This window comes from Heterocephalus glaber, unplaced genomic scaffold (genome assembly GCF_053883595.1).
Source record: "Heterocephalus glaber isolate CG9 unplaced genomic scaffold, H.glaber_assembly_v1.0 deba00001428, whole genome shotgun sequence".
Taxonomy (NCBI): domain Eukaryota; kingdom Metazoa; phylum Chordata; class Mammalia; order Rodentia; family Bathyergidae; genus Heterocephalus; species Heterocephalus glaber.
The window spans coordinates 16,041,983-16,060,865 of NW_028258293.1; the positions used below are offsets into that span (position 1 = coordinate 16,041,983).

An 18,883-nucleotide genomic window follows, 5' to 3' on the forward strand; every position below is an offset into this window, starting at 1 on the left:
TTGCATTTTTGTAGTAAAAAGTCTTTATTTCCAAAATGATTGGTTAGCCAGAAAAACAAGAAACCACCTAACACAAGACTTTGGTAAGAAAGAGATTTGACACTTAGAATTCCCCATTGCAAACAAAAACACTCTAGTGATAAGAAGCATGTTACCCAGTCTTAGCCATTAACCAGTTACGTGGTTTTAAGTCTCCAAAATCAGAATTTAAAATGTACTTAACAGGGACCAGATATGAACATGAGACACTAGCATGGGTTTAAGAGTTACTTAGGAATCACCATATTAAGGAACTTAGATATTCATGGATTGAGAGTGAGTATGCATCAAGATAGCTTTAGAGGATGGGGCTGAGGATTTAGCTCAGTAGTGCTGCCTCGCAAGCGCAAGGTCCTGAGTTCAATCCCTGGTACCAAAAAAAAAAAAAAAGCTTTAGAGGATGATGGAACAATGGGTAGATTATTTTTGTCACAAGTGGAAAATTAAACTCATTTCTTTATCTTATGCTTCTAGGGGGGTGATTTATTAAGGATTTAAAAAATTGGGAACAAAACTCCAGGTAGCTCAGGGATGTAGCAATGGCCCCTCCAGAATCTGGGGGACAAAGGCCATATATTTTACTGAAAGTAATTGAGGTGGAAACAGTTGTACAAAGGACCCAAACACCCGAACACTTACTAATTTAGCTTAAAAACACGAAAGACAGACCTAATGAGTTTTTTTTATTGAACAGTCTTCCTTGTGTTCAAGAAAATACATATTCAGGGCTATAGCATATACGTGTTGTTTTAGAAATATCCCCATCTGTTTAATGCAAATTCTTAAAGTAGTATATTCAAGGCATTGTATTCATCTCGCCCATGATACATATTTGGATTAAGCAGTAATAAAAAGGCCTGAAAAACAGTTTTAATGATGAATGCATGATGTTTTGACAGAGACTGCTGATGGGCTTAACTGAGAAAGATGGTACTAATAGTTGGTAGTCAGTCTCCCTGAATTTGGTGAGCTTCCAGTGGCTAGGATGGGGGTGGAAGCCCATGGCCTTCCCTACAGGTGTCTGTGAGGACCACAGCCCTGGTGCGGAAGGCTGACACAGGCTTGACTTCTCCCATGACTTCTTACTCAGCTTGATTCCACAGTATTCTTTTCTCCTAGATTTTGTCTTAGTCTCTGAAATACTTTTTCTCTAAATATAAAATATTATGACTAAAAATAACTTTTTAAGTACAGAGATAGTATTTTTTTTTTTTGAAGGAATGATGTTTGGGAGATTTTGGGCAGACTTAGCATTTGCTTGTTAGAAACTGATTTGAAAACTTAAAAGTCTGGATGTGTATGGAAGATTTTTAAAATTCAGGCTTGGAACCAGTAGGCCAATTTTGCTGCCTTGTTTCCAATAAGGATCTATTACTGAAAGGTAGGGTCATAAAGCTATGTTTCTAGGAGAATTACGGCACCAGAAAACAAAAACAAGGAAAAACTACTTTCTGCATTTACTTTCCCTTTATCTCTGGTGTAAGAACTGGTTACATTTAAATGAAACAGCCATCGTTTTTCTCCCTTTGGGGTTCCAGGAACCAGTATTAGGAGGTGAGATAAATGCATTCAGAATTTTTCAGTATAAGAATAAAAGCCATCCAGCATCCGTGCTTCTCTTGATCATTTCCCCCAAGAATGTAACGATGACTGAGGAGATGTAACAAGAGACCCGAAGTTCCATTAAGTGAAAAGAGATGGGCAAACAAGTTTTCTGCAAGAGTGACCTGGCCAAAGATGAGAGAGAAAGGAATGTGTTTTCTTCATCTGGTGGGTGTGTACCTGCTGCACCCTGGGGCCCAGGTACGCAGTCCTTTCCAGATGTGGTCGCCCGCCACGTGGATACTCCGAGGGACACACTTCAGTTTAGTACAAGATGGCTGACACTGCTTACTTCTATGCAGGAGGAGCGCTGGCTGAGGGTGAGGGATCCCTACTTGGCCGTGCCCACCAAGAAATATTCAGAAAGGATGTCCCTGGCATCCACAAGACTATGGGGCAAACCATACTGCAAAAATGGAAACTAGTGGACACAATTTAAGTTGTCTTAAACAAGCAAACCACTCAATCATTGGTGACTGTGGAATCTGGAATGAAGCCCTGGGGAACTTGTATCCCCGCTAACAAGGGTGAACGTTGCATGCTCTGATCTCCTTCTTGTCTTTGCAGCTGGTAAACTGGGAGCTTTTGAACCGCTTCTTTACAGTCATATAGCGTTCCTGAATCCCACCTCCACACAGTTTGGTGCATTCTGACCAGGTGGTCCATGGACGCATCTTACAGCCTGAAAATGGGAGAATGCCTGGTTAGGCCCATGGAATGGAAATGCTAGACTCCGGTAGAACTATCAGATTTATTTGGGTGTCTCTGCTTCTGTATGTAATGATTTGTTGAGTTAACTAATGGTTAGGGTCCTTACTAGGGACTGTTAACCCATATGGGATTGATTGCCTAAAAGAGGTCATTATTGCTTTACAGTTCTTTCTTTCAGGGACAGTGTTTTGTCACTGCTTTGGCCAGTAGGACTTGAGCAAAAACATGTTTGAGAAAAGCTTTTAGGAACTTCTGCACTAGCCTACGGGCAAGAGGCCCCAGAAATGCAGATGAGGTCCCTGGGCCCTACTAGCCCCAGTTGATTGTGGCCACATGAATGAGAACAAGCCCAGGCCCAACCTCAGAAGAATTGTCCAGCTGAGCTAGTGCGGGTCACTGAGCCTCGGGAGTATGTTAATAATTGATAGGTTTTTAAAGCAACTGTTTTGGGATAGCTTGAGATGCAGCACATACTCAGGGAGCACCAAACTTTCTTTTATGCCTGGTTGCCCAAATGCCCAAATACTTAGCCTCCCAAATTGTAAGTAAATTGAAGAGCAGTGTTTTATTTTTCCTACTCAGCATAAACATGACTTTCTCAAAAACAAAACCAAACAAAACTTCCTTGACCCCCAGAGTCTGGATCATTTCTTTGCATGTTTCTGTAGCACTCTTATCTATTCCTCCTTCAAACCCTACAGGTCTCTGCCTATGCATTAGATAGGTTTTACTGAGAAGGTCTGAGCCTGACCCATGGTTGGCTTTAATGAATGTTGAATGACTATGGGAGCAGCTCCCTAAGGAAAGGATGGTGAACTGTCCGTTGGGGAGCTTCTCACATCCTATCCATTTCTCTCGTCATTCTAGGTACAGGAGCAAAGACGAGGGAAGACAAGGAGTAATTTGAGCTATATTTTTAAAAATAATCAGAAACTTGACTAATTAACCTTCGCTTTTACATAGGTACCGTCCTCACCCCTGCACGGGATCCAGAAAACATCAGCCTGTGCCCAAGACTTAAGCCTGGTCCTCCTGGTGGATTGATTGTCTCCGTGGCTTGCTGTTGGTACTGCACTATTTCCTCAGGCCAGCTGATTTAGCAGTGCAGCCCCAGGCAGGGCGTATTGTTTTTATTTAACTCCTACATTGCCCTCATTTTGTGCAGGAGGAGGGGACACTTAATCTTTGTCCTGGGTAATAAACAAAACCTTAACTCTCCTCAGAGCCTCCAAATGGCAAATTCAACATAGATTTGTTAGAGTCACTCCAGCTTAAGACTACTTCCACCGTATTGAGTCCCAAATCATCAGCAGGCCACTGGCCTTTTCTGGTCTGGCCTCGCCTCCTCTCCACTTGTTTTCCTGCCTCTTCTCCATGCTTGTTGGCATGTTTGTGCCCTAGCAATTACTGTTCCTCATAGCTGGAATGCACTCAAGTGGCAAACTCCTATAAATTATTTTAAGACTCAGCCTGATTTCCTCTGCTGTGGCGTCTCCCTGAACCCCAGTCAGTGTCAGATGTCCATTCCTTGGCTCCCTTAGCACTTTGTTCATTATTTTATTAGAGCATTTATCACTTACTTGACAGCCTGGATCTACAGTGTTTGAAGAAATAAACTCAAAGCTGACATGCTATTGCTGCTAAACTTTGTGGTTAACCATGAAGAAATGCACCAAGCAGCAGCCCAGCCTGTCTTGTTTTAGCCACACCTTTGAAATGGATGATGACTTGTTTTGAGAGGTCGTGGAAAACGTTCCCTAAATGACAGTCGAGACTCTTTTTGAGTCCATGTCGTTATTTCCCCCTTTTTGCAAAGAATGAATGAGGTTAGCAAGTCATAAGGAATTATGAAATTCCTAAGGGTTTTTTGCTTGAAAATACTTCTGCTAGGTATGTTAAAAGTTTCTTTGATAAAATTCTCCCTCTATTCCTTATAAATTATGCTTTTGTAATATTTGGGGGGAAAAGAAAACATTAAAAAAATGCAATTAAAACGCAGTCTGAACACTCCAGGAAATGCAGTCTCTTTCCAATGTTTTGAGCCCACTGCAGACCCCAGCCAGTCCAGAAGCCCACTGCAGCCCTGCACAGGGAGCCATACCTGGGAACTGCTCCCCATCAGACTCTTCCCGCAGCTGCTCACTCCTTCGGCTCTCTCGGGCCTCCCTCCAGCGCAGCTTCTGGACGGATGGATTTCTAAGGCATTTCCGGATACGGCACTTCTTGCGTTGCACGGTCTCTGGACAGTGTGCACCTCCAAACTGAGGTTCCATTTGGATCATCCGGGTTCGAATCATGTGGCCTTTCCCACATGACTTGTTACATTCTGACCACTGGGACCACTCGGTGAGTTCACAGTCGATGGCTGGCAAGACACAGATGGGCATTAGCATACCTCAGGTCTGAAACAAGATGTAGTCACGCTCTTTTGAACATCTCAGGCTGCAGAATGCTTTTTATAGAAGAAACAGGCTCCAGAAGGCCTCTTGCTCTGTAACATGAATTCCTAAAGTTTTGTCAAGTGAGCCTCAAGTGGCGCAGTCTGGCCTCCTGCAGTGCCCAGGGACCCAGATTTTCTCAGTACAGCCACAGTTTCCTGGTGGTAGTTTTCAGGGCAAGACCAGCAAGCTCCCTGCTACCTCACTGTTGACTCTGGGAGAACAAGTCAGTATGCCCTGTAGACCAATATCAAGGATGTCATGGCTCTCCTTAAGTCCAAGCAGCTTTTGTTCTTGACATTCTGTGACCTATCTATGGTGGTCTGAGCAAAAAATATGGGGACCAGAAATGGAAAATTCAGTAGAGGGTCAGGAACAAGCAATGTTCTATGGTTTGTCATAGTATGAGATCCAGCAAATTAATAGCCAGCACTGCACAAACATGAAATAATACATTGATCTGATTTTTAGGATATATCCTGGCAGGCAAATGAGCCTAAACTCTCCATTGGCTTTGCACTACCAGGGCCAGACTGGATCTAGGAAGTTCTCATTTTGTTCAGTAGTTTTGTCTTTTTTCCCTGTGGGACTCAGGGCAGATTTCTTATCTGCAAAATGGACATGATGGTGGTATTCTCCTTAAATTGTAAAGTTTAAATGAAGTAAGGCTCCTAGCCCAGAAAGTGCTCCGAAAGTGTTCATGTTCTCTTCACTTGGCTCTGTGACATAAATAAGGACTTTTAAGCTGCTCATTGTCCCCACTGGAGGGTTCTGGGGCTCTAATCTGGTGAGCTGGGCTGAACAGTAGTTAGTGAATGGTGCAGGTTATCAGCACCCACAGCCAAGTCTAGAAACAGCTCAGGAGCTGAGGACAGATCAGTGAGGCCTGCCCACCAGGCCCAGTGCTCAAGCTTTCTGCCAGTTACTGAGTGACCTTCACAGCAACCTAGGGAGTGTTTCCTGCTGTTTTACAGATGAGGAAACTGCAGAACAGGGATAAGTAATTTGTTGAAGGCTATGCCGCCAGTAAAGGACAGCTGGGTTCTGAAGCAGGCAGGCAGCCTGAGTCTTAAGAGGAAAGACCTAGCTTGAAAGATGGCAAGTATGTTCTAGAGGAAACGAGAAAATAAATCATAGCAAGCAAGCATGCCTGCCCTTTTGCCAACTAAAAGAGCAACTCTCTTCGAAAGACTAGCCAGAAAAACTGGCTCTGTCATAGATTTTGGGGGAGATGGGGTGGTCAGCAAGCTTTTGAGAACTTGGCTTACTTTCTTGAGGTCTTCTCAGCAGGCTGCAGGAGTCAATGACTTAATGTCCAGCCTCTAGTCAAAGGTATGTAAAATGGTCACAGGGAGGAGGAATACAATTCAAACGCTTAGAAAACTCTAAGGTCATACATAGGTCATACAAGCCCATATATGGGGTTGGGGAAATGAGACAGCTGAGGGCTGATTTGTGGTGTTTCGAATAAGGCTGTCATTTAGACTCCATAGCCACCTGCAGTGTGTGTCTTGCAGTTGGTAATGGGATTGACTAAGGAGTTTATGGCAACACAGAGACCCAATCCCCAGGAAACAGTTTTACTACAGGATCTCTAGCAGTCTTATCACAGCCGGAGGCTGGTTCAGAGCTTCCTGGTCTCAGGAACGCATGAGAGAAGGGGTGCGTGTGTTTCCAGGACCCAGGACTTACGGCACTCAGGCAGCATGCACTTCTCCACTTGCTCCAGTTCCTCATTGCAGTCCCCGAGTTCTGCCAGAGACTTGAGCAGCCTCTGGCGGGTCCTCACGCCCTTCCCGCAGGTCACACTGCAGTCACTCCACTCGGACCATGGAGACAGCAAGCATGGGATGGTGTCTAGGTCAAGGCCAGATTTGCCCCTGAGAACAGGCCCCACCGTGCTCCTCCCTCATCCCCTGCTCTAGCCCCTGGAGTAAAGTGAGGGTGAATCCCCTGGAGCAAGATCTCGCATAGCCAGGTGTAGCCCAGGTGGTGGCCATGACCTGATACCAGATGAGGGCAGTAATCTGAGTGCACAAGTTCCCACTTGAAACAGCACTGAACATCTTAGTAGGCTCTTAGGAAAGACAAGCACCCCATGTGCATATTTGAACACTTTGATACTGAAACCCCTTGAATGTGTATGTTGTTCTACCTTTGTGTGCATTTGTTCACAGAGCAGGAGTGGTCCTGGCTTATCCAGAGTAAAAGAGGGTGCACTGGGCATGGGGAATGCGTGTCCTGCCTAAGAGTGGAGATGCTTCCGCGAAACACAGCCGCGGGCCAGTTCTCTCCAGAGGCCATCACCATTTAGAACGCTTTCCAGAGGAGGCCGTGCGTAGCCTCTGACTTGGATGGTGGTGGTAGGCACTGCCCTGGTTCTCCACACTCTTCCCAGGACCCCGGCCCGGTACCCTCCCCGTCGCCCACTCACGGCATTCGGGCATCATGCACTTCTCCGACTGCGAGGTCTCAGCCTTGCACATGGAGCCGTCTGCCGGGCTCATTTTGACCATGCGGTGCCGCTTCCTCGTGCCCAGCCCGCAGGTGGCGCTGCACTCGTCCCACTCGCCCCACTCAGTCATCAGGCAGCTGCTGGGAGCTGAGGAGCCCAGTGGAGTTGGCCTCCGAAGACTTGAAGCGCTGGGTCCCGCCCCACCCCGCCCCGCCCCCCACTCACAGCACTCCTCGTTGACCGTGCACTTCTCGGTTTCCTCGGTGGGCAGCGTGCACACGGAGCCGTCCTCTGGGAACTGCTTCACATACCTCTCCCGGGACCGCATGCCGGTGCCACAGGAGATGCTGCAGGGCGACCAGATGATCCACTCGGACATGGTGCAGGTGGAGCCATCTGCAACACACCACAGGGAGCCACGTTTAGGGCCGTGTGGGAGCCGGACCCCACCTGGAAACTTCCCACCCACACCACTCATGGGCCTTTTGGCAGTGAAGCAGGGATCCCAACATAAATGGCCTAAACCTTCGAAGCAGCCAACTGTTTTCTTAAGAGGAAATGTGCCTTGTCCAGATGCGCAGAGCACTCAACATATTCTACAAAAATACATTAAAGGAAACCTGAATAGTTAGGATATGTGCGTACATCACACACAAATATATATAGTCTATATAATTTAAGATAAATTATGTTTAGCCTACATGAATCATATATCTAGGACTTGCAAATACAAATTCAACTTTTCAGTCACTAATCACTTGTAAGTGCTCAGTAGTGTACCTAGTGGCTACCATATTAGATGGTGCAGAGGCAGAACACTGTCATCACTGCAGAAAGTTCTTTTGGGACAGCGCTGTGAGAAATCTATATTCTGTGAAGTGGTGTATAAGCCATTTTGTTTAGCGGAACCAGAGACTTCAGTTATTGTCTAAAGCTGTGAGTTCCCCAGTCTAGGAAAGTAAGTACAGTGGAAGAGGAAATTTTGTTCCTGAGGATAGAGTGTGGTAGGCCTTGGGACCAGGACTGATCAGTACCCTAAGAGCAGATTATACCAAGGAGCAGGCATGAGGATGGTAACAAGAAGAAAATACCCTTGCTGCTAATTGGAAACAAATGGCCTGGTCTGGTGTGGCATGAGGGAGTTGTGTCTGTGTGCCAGGAGAGAGGAAGGATGATGAAGACACTATAAGCAGCCTTCTGTATATCTTAGGCCATCTATGGGTGTTAGTAAAGGCTGCGATCATGGAGGAGACATTTGGAGATTGTTGGAGGAAAGAAAACTGAACCTTGAGGTTTGACTTGTTGGGCCTGTTGTCAGGGTGGTAGAGAACTGGTGGTGGAAGCATGGCTGTGTGTATATGTTTACCTGTTTTGGCTCTAAAAACAAGAGGAAAATGAAGTCATCTGTCCATCCACCTTTGCATCTGTTTATTCAAGAAAATTTCCTGAATATTTAGTGATATCTTCTGAGGTTACAAAGCTATGTAAGATACAGATCTTGCCCTACTCCAGAGAGTTAGCGCATATGCTAATAATAATAAACTGACAGTGAAATAGGACAAAAGATTCAGGAAGGGAATCAGGCAGCACAGAGCAGGGACAAGTTTCCTCTCAGAGTTCTGGGTAAAATTTCACATTAGAAGGCACACCTTAGTGCACTAAAACAAAGTATATTTGTACTTAGGGTGAAGAGACCAGCTTGTACAAACAGCCGTGTGTGTGTTTTATTGGGAAATGAAGCCAGAACTGAAGTCTGTGCACATGTCCACAGATCGTCACATGTGTGGTGCCCAGACTTTGGTATTTAAACTATGGATGGTGCAGCTAGATGGTGCACTTAGAAGTTTCAGCTGGAAGCCACATGCTAGACCACTGGACCAGGCTGACTAAAGGTAGCGAGTACAACCAAGTTAGATGATTATGTTCTGGTTTGCTACAGTTGGGCAGGGGTGGGATTTGACAGGCCCTAATTCAGGCTTCCCATGGCCTGGCAAGATGTTTCCTTGGTCAGGTGACCATCAACAAGAATGTGCCTTCTGAGGGGAAGTGTTAAAGGCCTCACCCTTCACGCCCCTCCCCCCCAACGGCCTCAGGTGCCTTTACATCTTTTGGTATCAGCAGTGTAATATTGTGTTGCATGTGTGTCAGTGTATCTCTGCCCTGGTTCTTTGTAGGACCACTTCACAAGTTTACTAAGCAGAGAAGTTTGCACATGGGCAATATGGAACCATAAATTTTTCATCTCAGGATTCAGGTGATAAGATTTTCCTTTGCTAAAGATCACTTGAATGTTGCTTTGGGAGAGGGATAAAAGTGGGAAGAGACATCAAGGGTTGGGGTAACAGGCTTGGCCCACATCATTAAGAAACCCAATGAAAATGCAGTTGCTATATGATACAATGAAGTATATGCATCTTATAAAAATCTATTCAGTGTCCAGAGACCTCTGCTTCCTTCCTACTCTAATGACTCCCCAAACAATTTAGTGTGTAAAGGAACTTGATAAGTGTATAAGAGAACTCTATTTAGTTCTGGAAGGGGTAGCTGGAACCCCAGGTACAAGGAACAGGTACCGGCCAGGATGCCTCAGAACTGTTATTTCCCCCTGGAGCCACCTGATTGGTGTGAAGATGGACTCTTCCCTGTGGAGGAGGAGGTTAAAGATCTCGGCTTACATTGTCCATGAGACAGGTCTTCAGCCCCAGAAAGGGGCTTCAATATTGACCGGCCAATCTCTTTTTTCCTATGTTTTTTGGAATGGCCTTTCTATGGTAGGGTTTCTTTCCCCTCAAAATGCCCTATTTTGGGCAAAACCAGTTAGCAATAAAGCATCTGAGAGTGTGGCCTGGAGAGCAGAGGAGCCGGGGGCTGTGTGACCTGTGGTGGGCCAAGTTTTCTTCAGTTATCTGCTACTTGGAAGTGGTTTGCTCCAGGCCTGCCGATGTGTTCTCTTCCTACAACCCCACTGCACCCCCGAGAGGATAGGAGGAAGGGGACTGATCTGTCCAGGCAGGGTCATGCCCTCCTTGGGAGGCAGAGACCTTTGCACTGCAATCAGCTTTGTGCAATCTGGAAGCTGGAACCACCACCACAAAGGTATTGCAAGTGTGTAGTTTAAGCCCGACCTTTGAGCAGGTGCAGATAGATTGAAAATTTCTGCAATCAGCCCGAAGGGCATGACACAAGTGCTGTGACTCAGGCTGAGGTGGAATACCCAGGAAGGGTACAGGGTGACAGAAACAGGGCAATGGACTTAGATATTGTCTTGGCCAACCTGTTCATGGGCTGCTTAAAAAGCAGTTGGAGTTAAGGCCCAGAAGCAGGCTACTATTTCTAATTTGCCATAAGACATCTATGTTTGCTAGCTCTGCAGTTGTGTGTATTTATCCCCTGGCTGGGGAGGGAAGTATGTAGTCAGTTTCAAGAAGTCTTACGTTAGCTGATGTTCCAAGCCCTCGAGATGTTTCAGGAAGGGGTCTCCCCGGGTTTGACCTCGCCAACTGCAGCTAGGGCCCCACTGTCCCGGCCCCCACCCCAGGGTCTCTGCCTGCTTGGATGTAAGGTGCTTGCATTGCTCTCAGATCTTCTTTCCTGAGCTGCTGCGAGCTGCTCTGGGCTGGCTGCTTACCTTCATCACTGCAGCCGGGGCCCATGCAGGGCTGGAAGTCCTGGGTATCTGGGCAGGGGACACTGAGGTCCAGCTGTGCCTTCAGCATGCGCTGCCGCATCCTCTTGCCCTTTTCACAGGTGGAGGAGCTGCAGGCCGACCATGGGGACCAGTTGGAGTAGATGCAGGTTTCAGGGGTGTCATCTGGAATGGGCATGTGACATGTTTTCCTAGGGAGTCAGTAAAGCTGCAACTGGTGCTCTCCCCCAACTGGCGCTCACTTCAGGAGAAGAAAGTCCCACTGCCTGACCAGGCTTCATGAGCCCGAGTGCTCCAGGGATGGGAGCAGCCATTTCCTTCCCTTTCAAAATTACATTTCAGCACCCTACGTGATAGGAATAATTTCTTTACTATCCCTTTCTCTTAACACACGAAGAGCTTTTCATTACAATCCCTGACCTTGGCAAACATTGTTTCCACTCATGCAGGCATTTCATAGGCACTTTTGGAAAGCACAAGACTTTCGTTTTTTGGTGTTGCAACTTAGTCTTTCAGTGACACCCCGCCCCGACAAGTGTCATGGTAAGAGTAAGGAGGGCTGATGTTTGCTGAGCGCCTATTACGTGACAGCACCACTCTAAGAACCTTGTGTGTTCTATCCCATTGATCCACGCAACAGCTTTCTCCGAGGCGGGCTGTGCTGTTATGCCCATGTTACCACTGCTGGTGCTAAAGCTGAAAGGGTCCCAGGGTCACAGGGCTAACGCGAGTTCAAGTTATCTGGCTCCAGATTCCAGGAGCAAAATTAAGTTCAAGCTATGGCTCTGCCATGCCCCTCCTGATTAGAAGCTTGGCCTCTGTCCTTGCTGAGGAGGGGGATTGTGTGCCTGCCTTGGAGGCCAATGCTAGGGTCAAGGCAGAGTGATCTGAATTCCAAGAAGCCCATTCATGCATTTTCACTGCCATTCTAAAGGGCTGACACTGTTCAGTGCACACTCCAATGTCATGCCTTCACCCATTACCTTATAACTCATACCTAATTTTGGCCTCGTTTATCCTTTTTTTGGCTGGCATGGTGGTGTTACTGGGTATTAAACCCAGGGCCTGGTATATGCTAAGCATGTGCACTACTGCTGAGCTCCATATACCCAAGCCTCCTGATTATTTCTAGAGGAGAAATCCTCAGAGCTGGGATTGCCAAGTCAAAAGATAAGACTGTTTATGGTTCTCAAAACATGTGATGGCAAGTGGGATCCTCCGTACCAACCCCCCCCCCCCAAAGTGAGCAAATCGTCCTCTCAAAGTGTGCCAATTTCTGTTGCCTCCCACGATGAAGGAGAATAACTTACCTTCATCTTTTTCTTCTGGAGCCAGGTCTGCTACAATATCATCAACATTGTCAGGCACAATATTGCACTGTTCCCCCTGCAAAAGGAATTTTAACTGGAGGGCTCACATTAGAAGGAGAAGGAAATGTGCAGGAGAAAGATGGAGGAGGACGGAAAGTCTAATGCCCACCCTGTGCAAATCCTGTGGAGTTTGGGCCAACATTTACAACCTAACTGAAAAAGAAACATGTGAGAGTAGGGGGATAAGCAGGAATCCTGACCGTGAAGACTTTAGTAATTGACAGTGGGATTCACAAAACCTATCCCCCTGGATCAAATCATTCATTTGAGCAGCGGGCCTCACCACTGAGTTCATCTTGCTCATTTCCATTTCAACATGTCATTTGCAAAGTAGAAACACTAGGAGGCCCAGGAATCCCATATCCCAGGGTGCTATCTGCCAGGGATCTTGTGACTGTAGAACAAAAAGGTAAACAGTCTCCTTGGTCCTTTTGATGGGCCAGAACCCAGTACCTTCCGGGCGATTCTCTCGATGACAACTCTGGCTACTTGAGTGATGGACCCGCCCTCTGGGTCGTAGAAAGGACTCTGGGGATGGTCCAGACTGGTCAGGGGCCGGATTTTCTCCTGGGGAATTGTGGGTTTGTTTGGTGACTGCAGGAAAAACAAAGTGGGAAATAAAAACTATAAAGCAATTTGTTATATGGGTCAGGATGAAAATTCCGATAGGAATTTAACAAGGGTAACTATACTTATGGAATTCCATTTATACGATATGCTGTGCTCAGACATGTATAGAGCTACACTTGAAAATTCTTTCCCATACATGGTAAGATTATGCCCCCAAAAATGTGGAGGTCAAGTTTCAGAGAGGGCACCTCCACTCAGAAATGGCTGGGCCAGCTTGGCTTGAATCCACACCTCTTCCTACTGACATGGTGGCAAACTTTTTTTTTTTTTTTGTAGTGGATCAAATGATATTTTAGGCTTTGTGAGCCTCACTGTGTCACAACTACTCAGCTCGGCCCTTGTAAGAGGGAAAGCAGCCGCAGACAATATACAGTATTTAATTGGGTGAGTGTAGCTAGGTTTGACAACTGTTTATAAATCAGGGTGTAGGTTAGATTTGTCTCCAAAACCATAGTGTGCCAATGTGTGTTCTAGACTCTTCCACTGATTTTTGGATGGTTCCAGATTTTGGTACAGCTGATATATCTAAGAAACAGGACACTCAGGACAAAGTAAAACTCCTTAGCCTTTGGAGTCTGGTCCAGCCCTTATACAAACACACTAGCTTCCTTCTCTCGCCGTCTCTCTGTTCTGTATGTTTACTTCCATGGCCTTGGCATGCTGCCCCCTTGCTGACCTGCAAACGGCTCCTTAGTCGATTCCCTCCCTGTGCTGTCCTGGCCACTGCATGAACACTTCCTAGATCCCAAACCCTACTATATGTGACAATGAGACCAGCAGGTCTCTCCTGACAGACCTCTTCTAGGACAGACTCAGACTCCCCGAACAGGGCTGTGCAGGTGAGGTGCTCTGGAGGCCTGGTGCCGCTCCCCGCTGCAGGCACACACCTACCTCATAGGTCACCCCGCTGTCGGTGCCAGCATCCCAGGGAATCAGGTCTTGCACCACCTTCTGGACCCAGCCACATTCCTTGGTGCAGAGATCCTCCGCAGATAAGCCCACGTTCCAGTCAGGACTCGGGCCCATCATGGTCAGGAAGGACATTAAGTGGCGTGTCCTGTCCACTGAAAATTCAGCTGAGGGTGCTGCTCTCCTGGAAACCAAATACAGAGATCATTACTTTGGGAGACATGGGGGCTGCACATTCTAGAGACATCTGGCCCTCCCACAGCCAGAGGATGAGAGAGAAGGGAGGCAGATTCTTTGGCCATTACTGGTTTATACCCTTCAGTCTTTGAGCCCACAGTTGGGCAGATATGGAGAGAACCCTGTGGTATCATTCCATCCACTTTTAATGTTTCCACAGCACTTACTATTACTTTGATTCTTGCTGATTTATTATTTAGCTGTTTACTGACGTCATCTCTCCCAGGCGTACAAGCTCTGGGAAAGCAGGGGTCTCACCTGTGTCATGCATGGCTTTATACCCCGTGCCTAAAACCCTGGCTGGTAGTGTAGATACTCAGTAAAAGTTTTTGAAAAAATGAACAAGTACTACGTGTTGAGTGTGTCCAGATTTGTTGGCTCTGAGATGAACTTTACCAATAAAAGCTGCTTACTGATGTCCCAAACCTTTAAGTACACATTCTTATTCAATATTTACAATGACCTTGGGTAAGGATTATCGACTCCAATTTATGGGGGAAGAAACAGGCTTGGGAGGCTTATGTAAAGTGCCCAAAGTCACAAAGTTAAGCAGCAGAATGGAGACGATAACCTACGCCATTATTAGTTCAAGGCCAATGTTCTTCCCATCATTAACCTCCGCATTCTACTCCTGCCTCTTTTTCACTCTATCATGCCACTGGACGAGGTCTCCTTCCTGCTGCCTCCATTGTCCTAGAAAGCCTGCCTTTGGCCAGGCCTGGCACCAAGGCACTCTCATCGACTCAGAGCTGGTTCTCTCTCTGGCTGTTTCCTCCAATCAGAAGGCAGGGTCCAGCCACAGAGCCGGGCGGCTTTGGCTGACAACCTCCAGCTGCTGGAAATAATGTCCCAAGTCTACAGCTGCAAGGGGTAACCAGGCTGCCTCGGGTAAACAGCGGCGGCCCACCATAGGGACTGTGAGGAAGAGTCACACTTGGTGGCTGACCCGTGTCATTTCATCTCCCCTTGGGACAGTCCTGTGGGATTCGGATTATCCTGTTTGGAGAGAGGCAATGAAAGAGTATAACTGTTAATGAACTTGGAAACACAGGTTGTAGGGGCGGAGGCTCCCATGACTCTACACCCCCAGGCCGCTAATTATGGGGAATCCTTGGCTGGGGACCAGCGGGTCTTAGTCCAGCTGTTCCATCTCAGCTGCTGGGAGCCCCCTGTGCCTTCTGTTGGGACCAGCTGCTTCTGTCTGCCCCACCTGGCCCTGGAAAGTGATGAGTCCAGACCTGGTGCACTCCATGGAACTAGACGGTTAGGCCTGGACAGCCAGATGGGACTTAACACCATGGGTGTGTCTCGCACCATCTCGTACAGCTCTGTGTTCTTAGGTAAATTTGAAAATCTTTCTGTGCCTCTGTGTCTAAATCTTAAAATAGATATCACATATGTCTACTCCAGAGGGTTACTGAGGGTGTCAAATGAGCTAATGGACTCAGTTTTAGTCCAGGACCTGGCATCTGAGCTGTTATTACTGTTACAGGTTGAACATTCCTAATCTGAATGTCTAAAATGCTTCAAAATCCAAAGCTTTTTGAGCACTGACCTGGTGCGGCAAGTGAAAACTTCCACACCACGAAACTCTCATCTCACACACAAAATTACTTAAAGTTATATTTATATAAAATTATCTTGAGGCTATGTAAATGAGGTATATATGAAGTGCAGGTCCTAAGCATTTTGGATAAGGGTTGCTTGGGCTGTAGAAGCACTGTACGGTGATGTGGAAACCAGAAGGAAGGGACACTGCCTGCGGCCAGTGTAGGGCTTGGAACAGAAATGCAGAAGAGCCTGCCCCAGCCCTGGCTTCAGAACCAGCAGCTCAGCAGGGCCTGGTACTGCCTCCCCTCTCCCCTCTCCTTGCACCCCTCCGTCCCCAAAGGTCCCTGTGTCCAGCCAGGCCAGCCTGAGTACAGGGCCCTGCATGCACATCTGTTGCCAACCGTCTTCAGTGCTTTGGAAAGTGTGGTCCTTGGAGCAGCAGTGGCAGCCAGCACCCCCTGCCCCCAGAAACTTGTTAGCAATGCAGGCTATTGGGCCTCACCCCAGATTTACTGAATCAGAGATGCCAGGAGCCGGTTTTAATAATTTCTGGCTCAACCCTCCCTCATGTGTTACCTCCTCCAGGAGCCTTTGAGCCCTGACAGAGTGTCCTTGGGTTGCGTTTCCATACATCATTCAGCCGTCTATATTCAGACTGTGATTGTCATTGCTTCCTATTGTTCAGTCTCCCCCGCTAGTCTGGGGGCTCCTTGAGGGCAGGGACGCTAAGTTGTACCCCAGTACCTGGTGTGCTGTGGGTCAACTGAACACAGATCCGGGATGACCTGAGCCATAGTCCTTACTCGCTGTAGATCTTGGGCAAGTCACTCACCCATGTTTGAGTCTCAATGTCTTCATCTAATAATAACTGTGTGAGGATCAAATGAGAGGCCTTATGAGGAGGACTTTATAAACTGCTGAGGCATCACCTGACACAGTCTGCTATTTAGTTAAGCACAGATAGGGGATTTGATTTTCTTTTCCCATGTGTGCAGTTTTTGGCATGTAGGTCAGTGGTTTTAGCAGCATCTGAAGAGACCTGGCTTCTACAAGGACTGCCATCTGGGGAGTGGTGGCACTGTTTGCCTAGGGACTCACAGGACGTGGTTTGGGTCGGTCTTGGAGTATCTGCCAAGCGAGAGGACACTGGCATGTGTGTGGCACAGCTTTATGGCCCAGGGACCTTGACCCTTGGGCCCCTGGGGGGTCCAGCAGTCCCTTGGGAAGCAGGCCTCCTCTTCTGTTGTCAGAGACCGAATGATCCACCAATTACATTACCATTTTCCTAAGCATGGGATTTTGGGTCAGGCCAGTCATTCATATTTTGTACCCTATAGCTGACACAATTCACAATGACAATGTAAGAGAACAAAAACACCTCTGCCGAAGAAGCCAGAGCTGTAGAAATCAACTGACTCCATCCCAACACATCATCCTCACCTATGTACAGCTGGTCGATGTAACCATCTGAGAACAAAGCCTGTGAAAGTCATTCTGAACAAATTCATTTGCACCCAATGCTATACCCAAATCTGTAGCCTGAGCGAGGTCCCCTCTAGATCTTGGCCTGTATTTCAAGGGACAGGGAATTTAGAGCAACCAATCCCTGCCTAAAGCAGCCTGGCCCTATGTTGGGTAATATGGTAAATTTGGATCTGTCAGGGCCAGGAGAAAATGTTCAAGCATCTTCACACATACCTTGTTCCTTTCTCTCATCTTTGACTGGAACATTTCTCCCTGACCCCCAGCTTACGTACCACTCCTGGGGAAGACATCTCTGACTTCTACAAATTTCTTGGAGCCTCTTTTTCATCTTACCATAGCCTACTGAGTCCACCCTTTCATGGGAATTTCTTGTTTAAAATCTGTCCCCCCTTAGTGCCCAATTGATTAGGGACTGGTTTTGTCTTGACTACAGCTATATCCCCTGCTTGGCTTAGAGTTTGGCACACAGTACCTATTCTTCAAATATTTGTTGAAATAAATGAATTAATCTTGGAAATGAATGTGGAGTTCTTGTACTTTCCTTGACCTTCAAATTTAATTAAAATCACTTTAAAGTATTTGTTACTTCTATTATAAAATGGTTATTTAAAATAATGAAATGGAAAGAATGTATGTAAGTTTTCTTTAGGAAATGCTAGATCAGACTGGAGTTCTTCAATTTGTTCAAGCCATAATAAAAGTTATTATTCCTATATGTCATGTCTTCTAAGATATGGCATTTTGCTAATTTGATTTCATTTTTCTATCTAGGATTTAAATTTGAATCAGTTTTCTAGCAAAGGAAATTGATCTAGTCATATCATAAACCAGCATATAGATAAAGAATAGTAATCAAAAAAGTATAATATTCAAAGTAAAATAGAAATATAAGCCAGTGGGCAGAAATTGGAGATTCTACAAGTACAGAGAAAGACTTAGATAAAACAGGCTACTCAAATTAGGGAGAAAGGAAAGATTATGTAACAAGTGGGTTTATGAAAAAACAGGATTCACATCTAATATCATATGACAAATGAGAATAATTAATAACAAATCTAGAGTGAAATAGAAAACAGCCAGATCATAGAAAAAAATCAAAATTAAAAAAAATCTGTCAGAGAAATAATTTTCTCAGCTTTTAAATAATAAAAGCAATCAAAAGAAAAAATTAACCAATAGAATTATGTATTAGTTAAAAATATCTGCATAATGAAAACAGTACATGTTTAATATCCTTAATCTCATAATCTGAAGTGCTCCAAAACTGGAAACTTTCTGAGCACCAACATGACACCACAAATGGAAAATTACACACCTGACCTCACGAGATGGGTCAGTCAAAATGCAAGTGTACCAGAGATATCGCAGAAAATTGCCTTCACATCATGGGTATAAAGTGTATATATTATGCACAGGAATTCTGTGTTTAGACGTGGGTCCTGTCTTTCCCCCAAGAAATCTCATTATGGATATGCAAATATTCCAACCAAAAACATCTGAAATCCCAGACACCTCTCTCTGCTTCCAAGCACTTCGGGTAATAGATGCACAACCTGTACCTGAATTGTAGAGAAGTGACGTGGTGACGAATGTCATCATCAAGCGTAACTGATGAAGTGTTAATACGTATTCAGAAATAATCTAAACCAGTAAGAAAAAGACCACAGTCCCAACAAAGGAAGGCTATGAACAAGGTCCATGTCAGGAAAATGAAAAGTAAAGGAGAACATGGAGAAATGTTTCCTCCTTTCATATTCCAAGGGGCAGTAAGGCGTTCATAAAGAACCCGGGGTGTTGGACCAGACAGCTG

General features: G+C 46.0%; 1 protein-coding gene across 2 annotated transcripts in view; it reads right to left on the bottom strand.

Annotated features, from left to right (window-relative positions):
• The window catches only part of Spon1 (spondin 1), a 283,414-nt gene continuing 264,531 nt past the window's right edge, over positions 1-18,883 (bottom strand). For both annotated transcript variants that reach the window (XM_013074649.3, XM_087211613.1), the window contains exons 8-16: positions 13,783-13,984; positions 12,715-12,855; positions 12,202-12,277; positions 10,874-11,056; positions 7,471-7,641; positions 7,225-7,392; positions 6,483-6,647; positions 4,454-4,717; positions 1-2,323 (exon numbers count right to left, since the gene is read on the bottom strand). In XM_013074649.3, the coding sequence (XP_012930103.1) occupies positions 2,160-2,323; positions 4,454-4,717; positions 6,483-6,647; positions 7,225-7,392; positions 7,471-7,641; positions 10,874-11,056; positions 12,202-12,277; positions 12,715-12,855; positions 13,783-13,984 (1,534 nt within the window). In that variant the 3' untranslated portion in view covers positions 1-2,159. The remainder of the gene's footprint in view (positions 2,324-4,453; positions 4,718-6,482; positions 6,648-7,224; positions 7,393-7,470; positions 7,642-10,873; positions 11,057-12,201; positions 12,278-12,714; positions 12,856-13,782; positions 13,985-18,883) is intronic.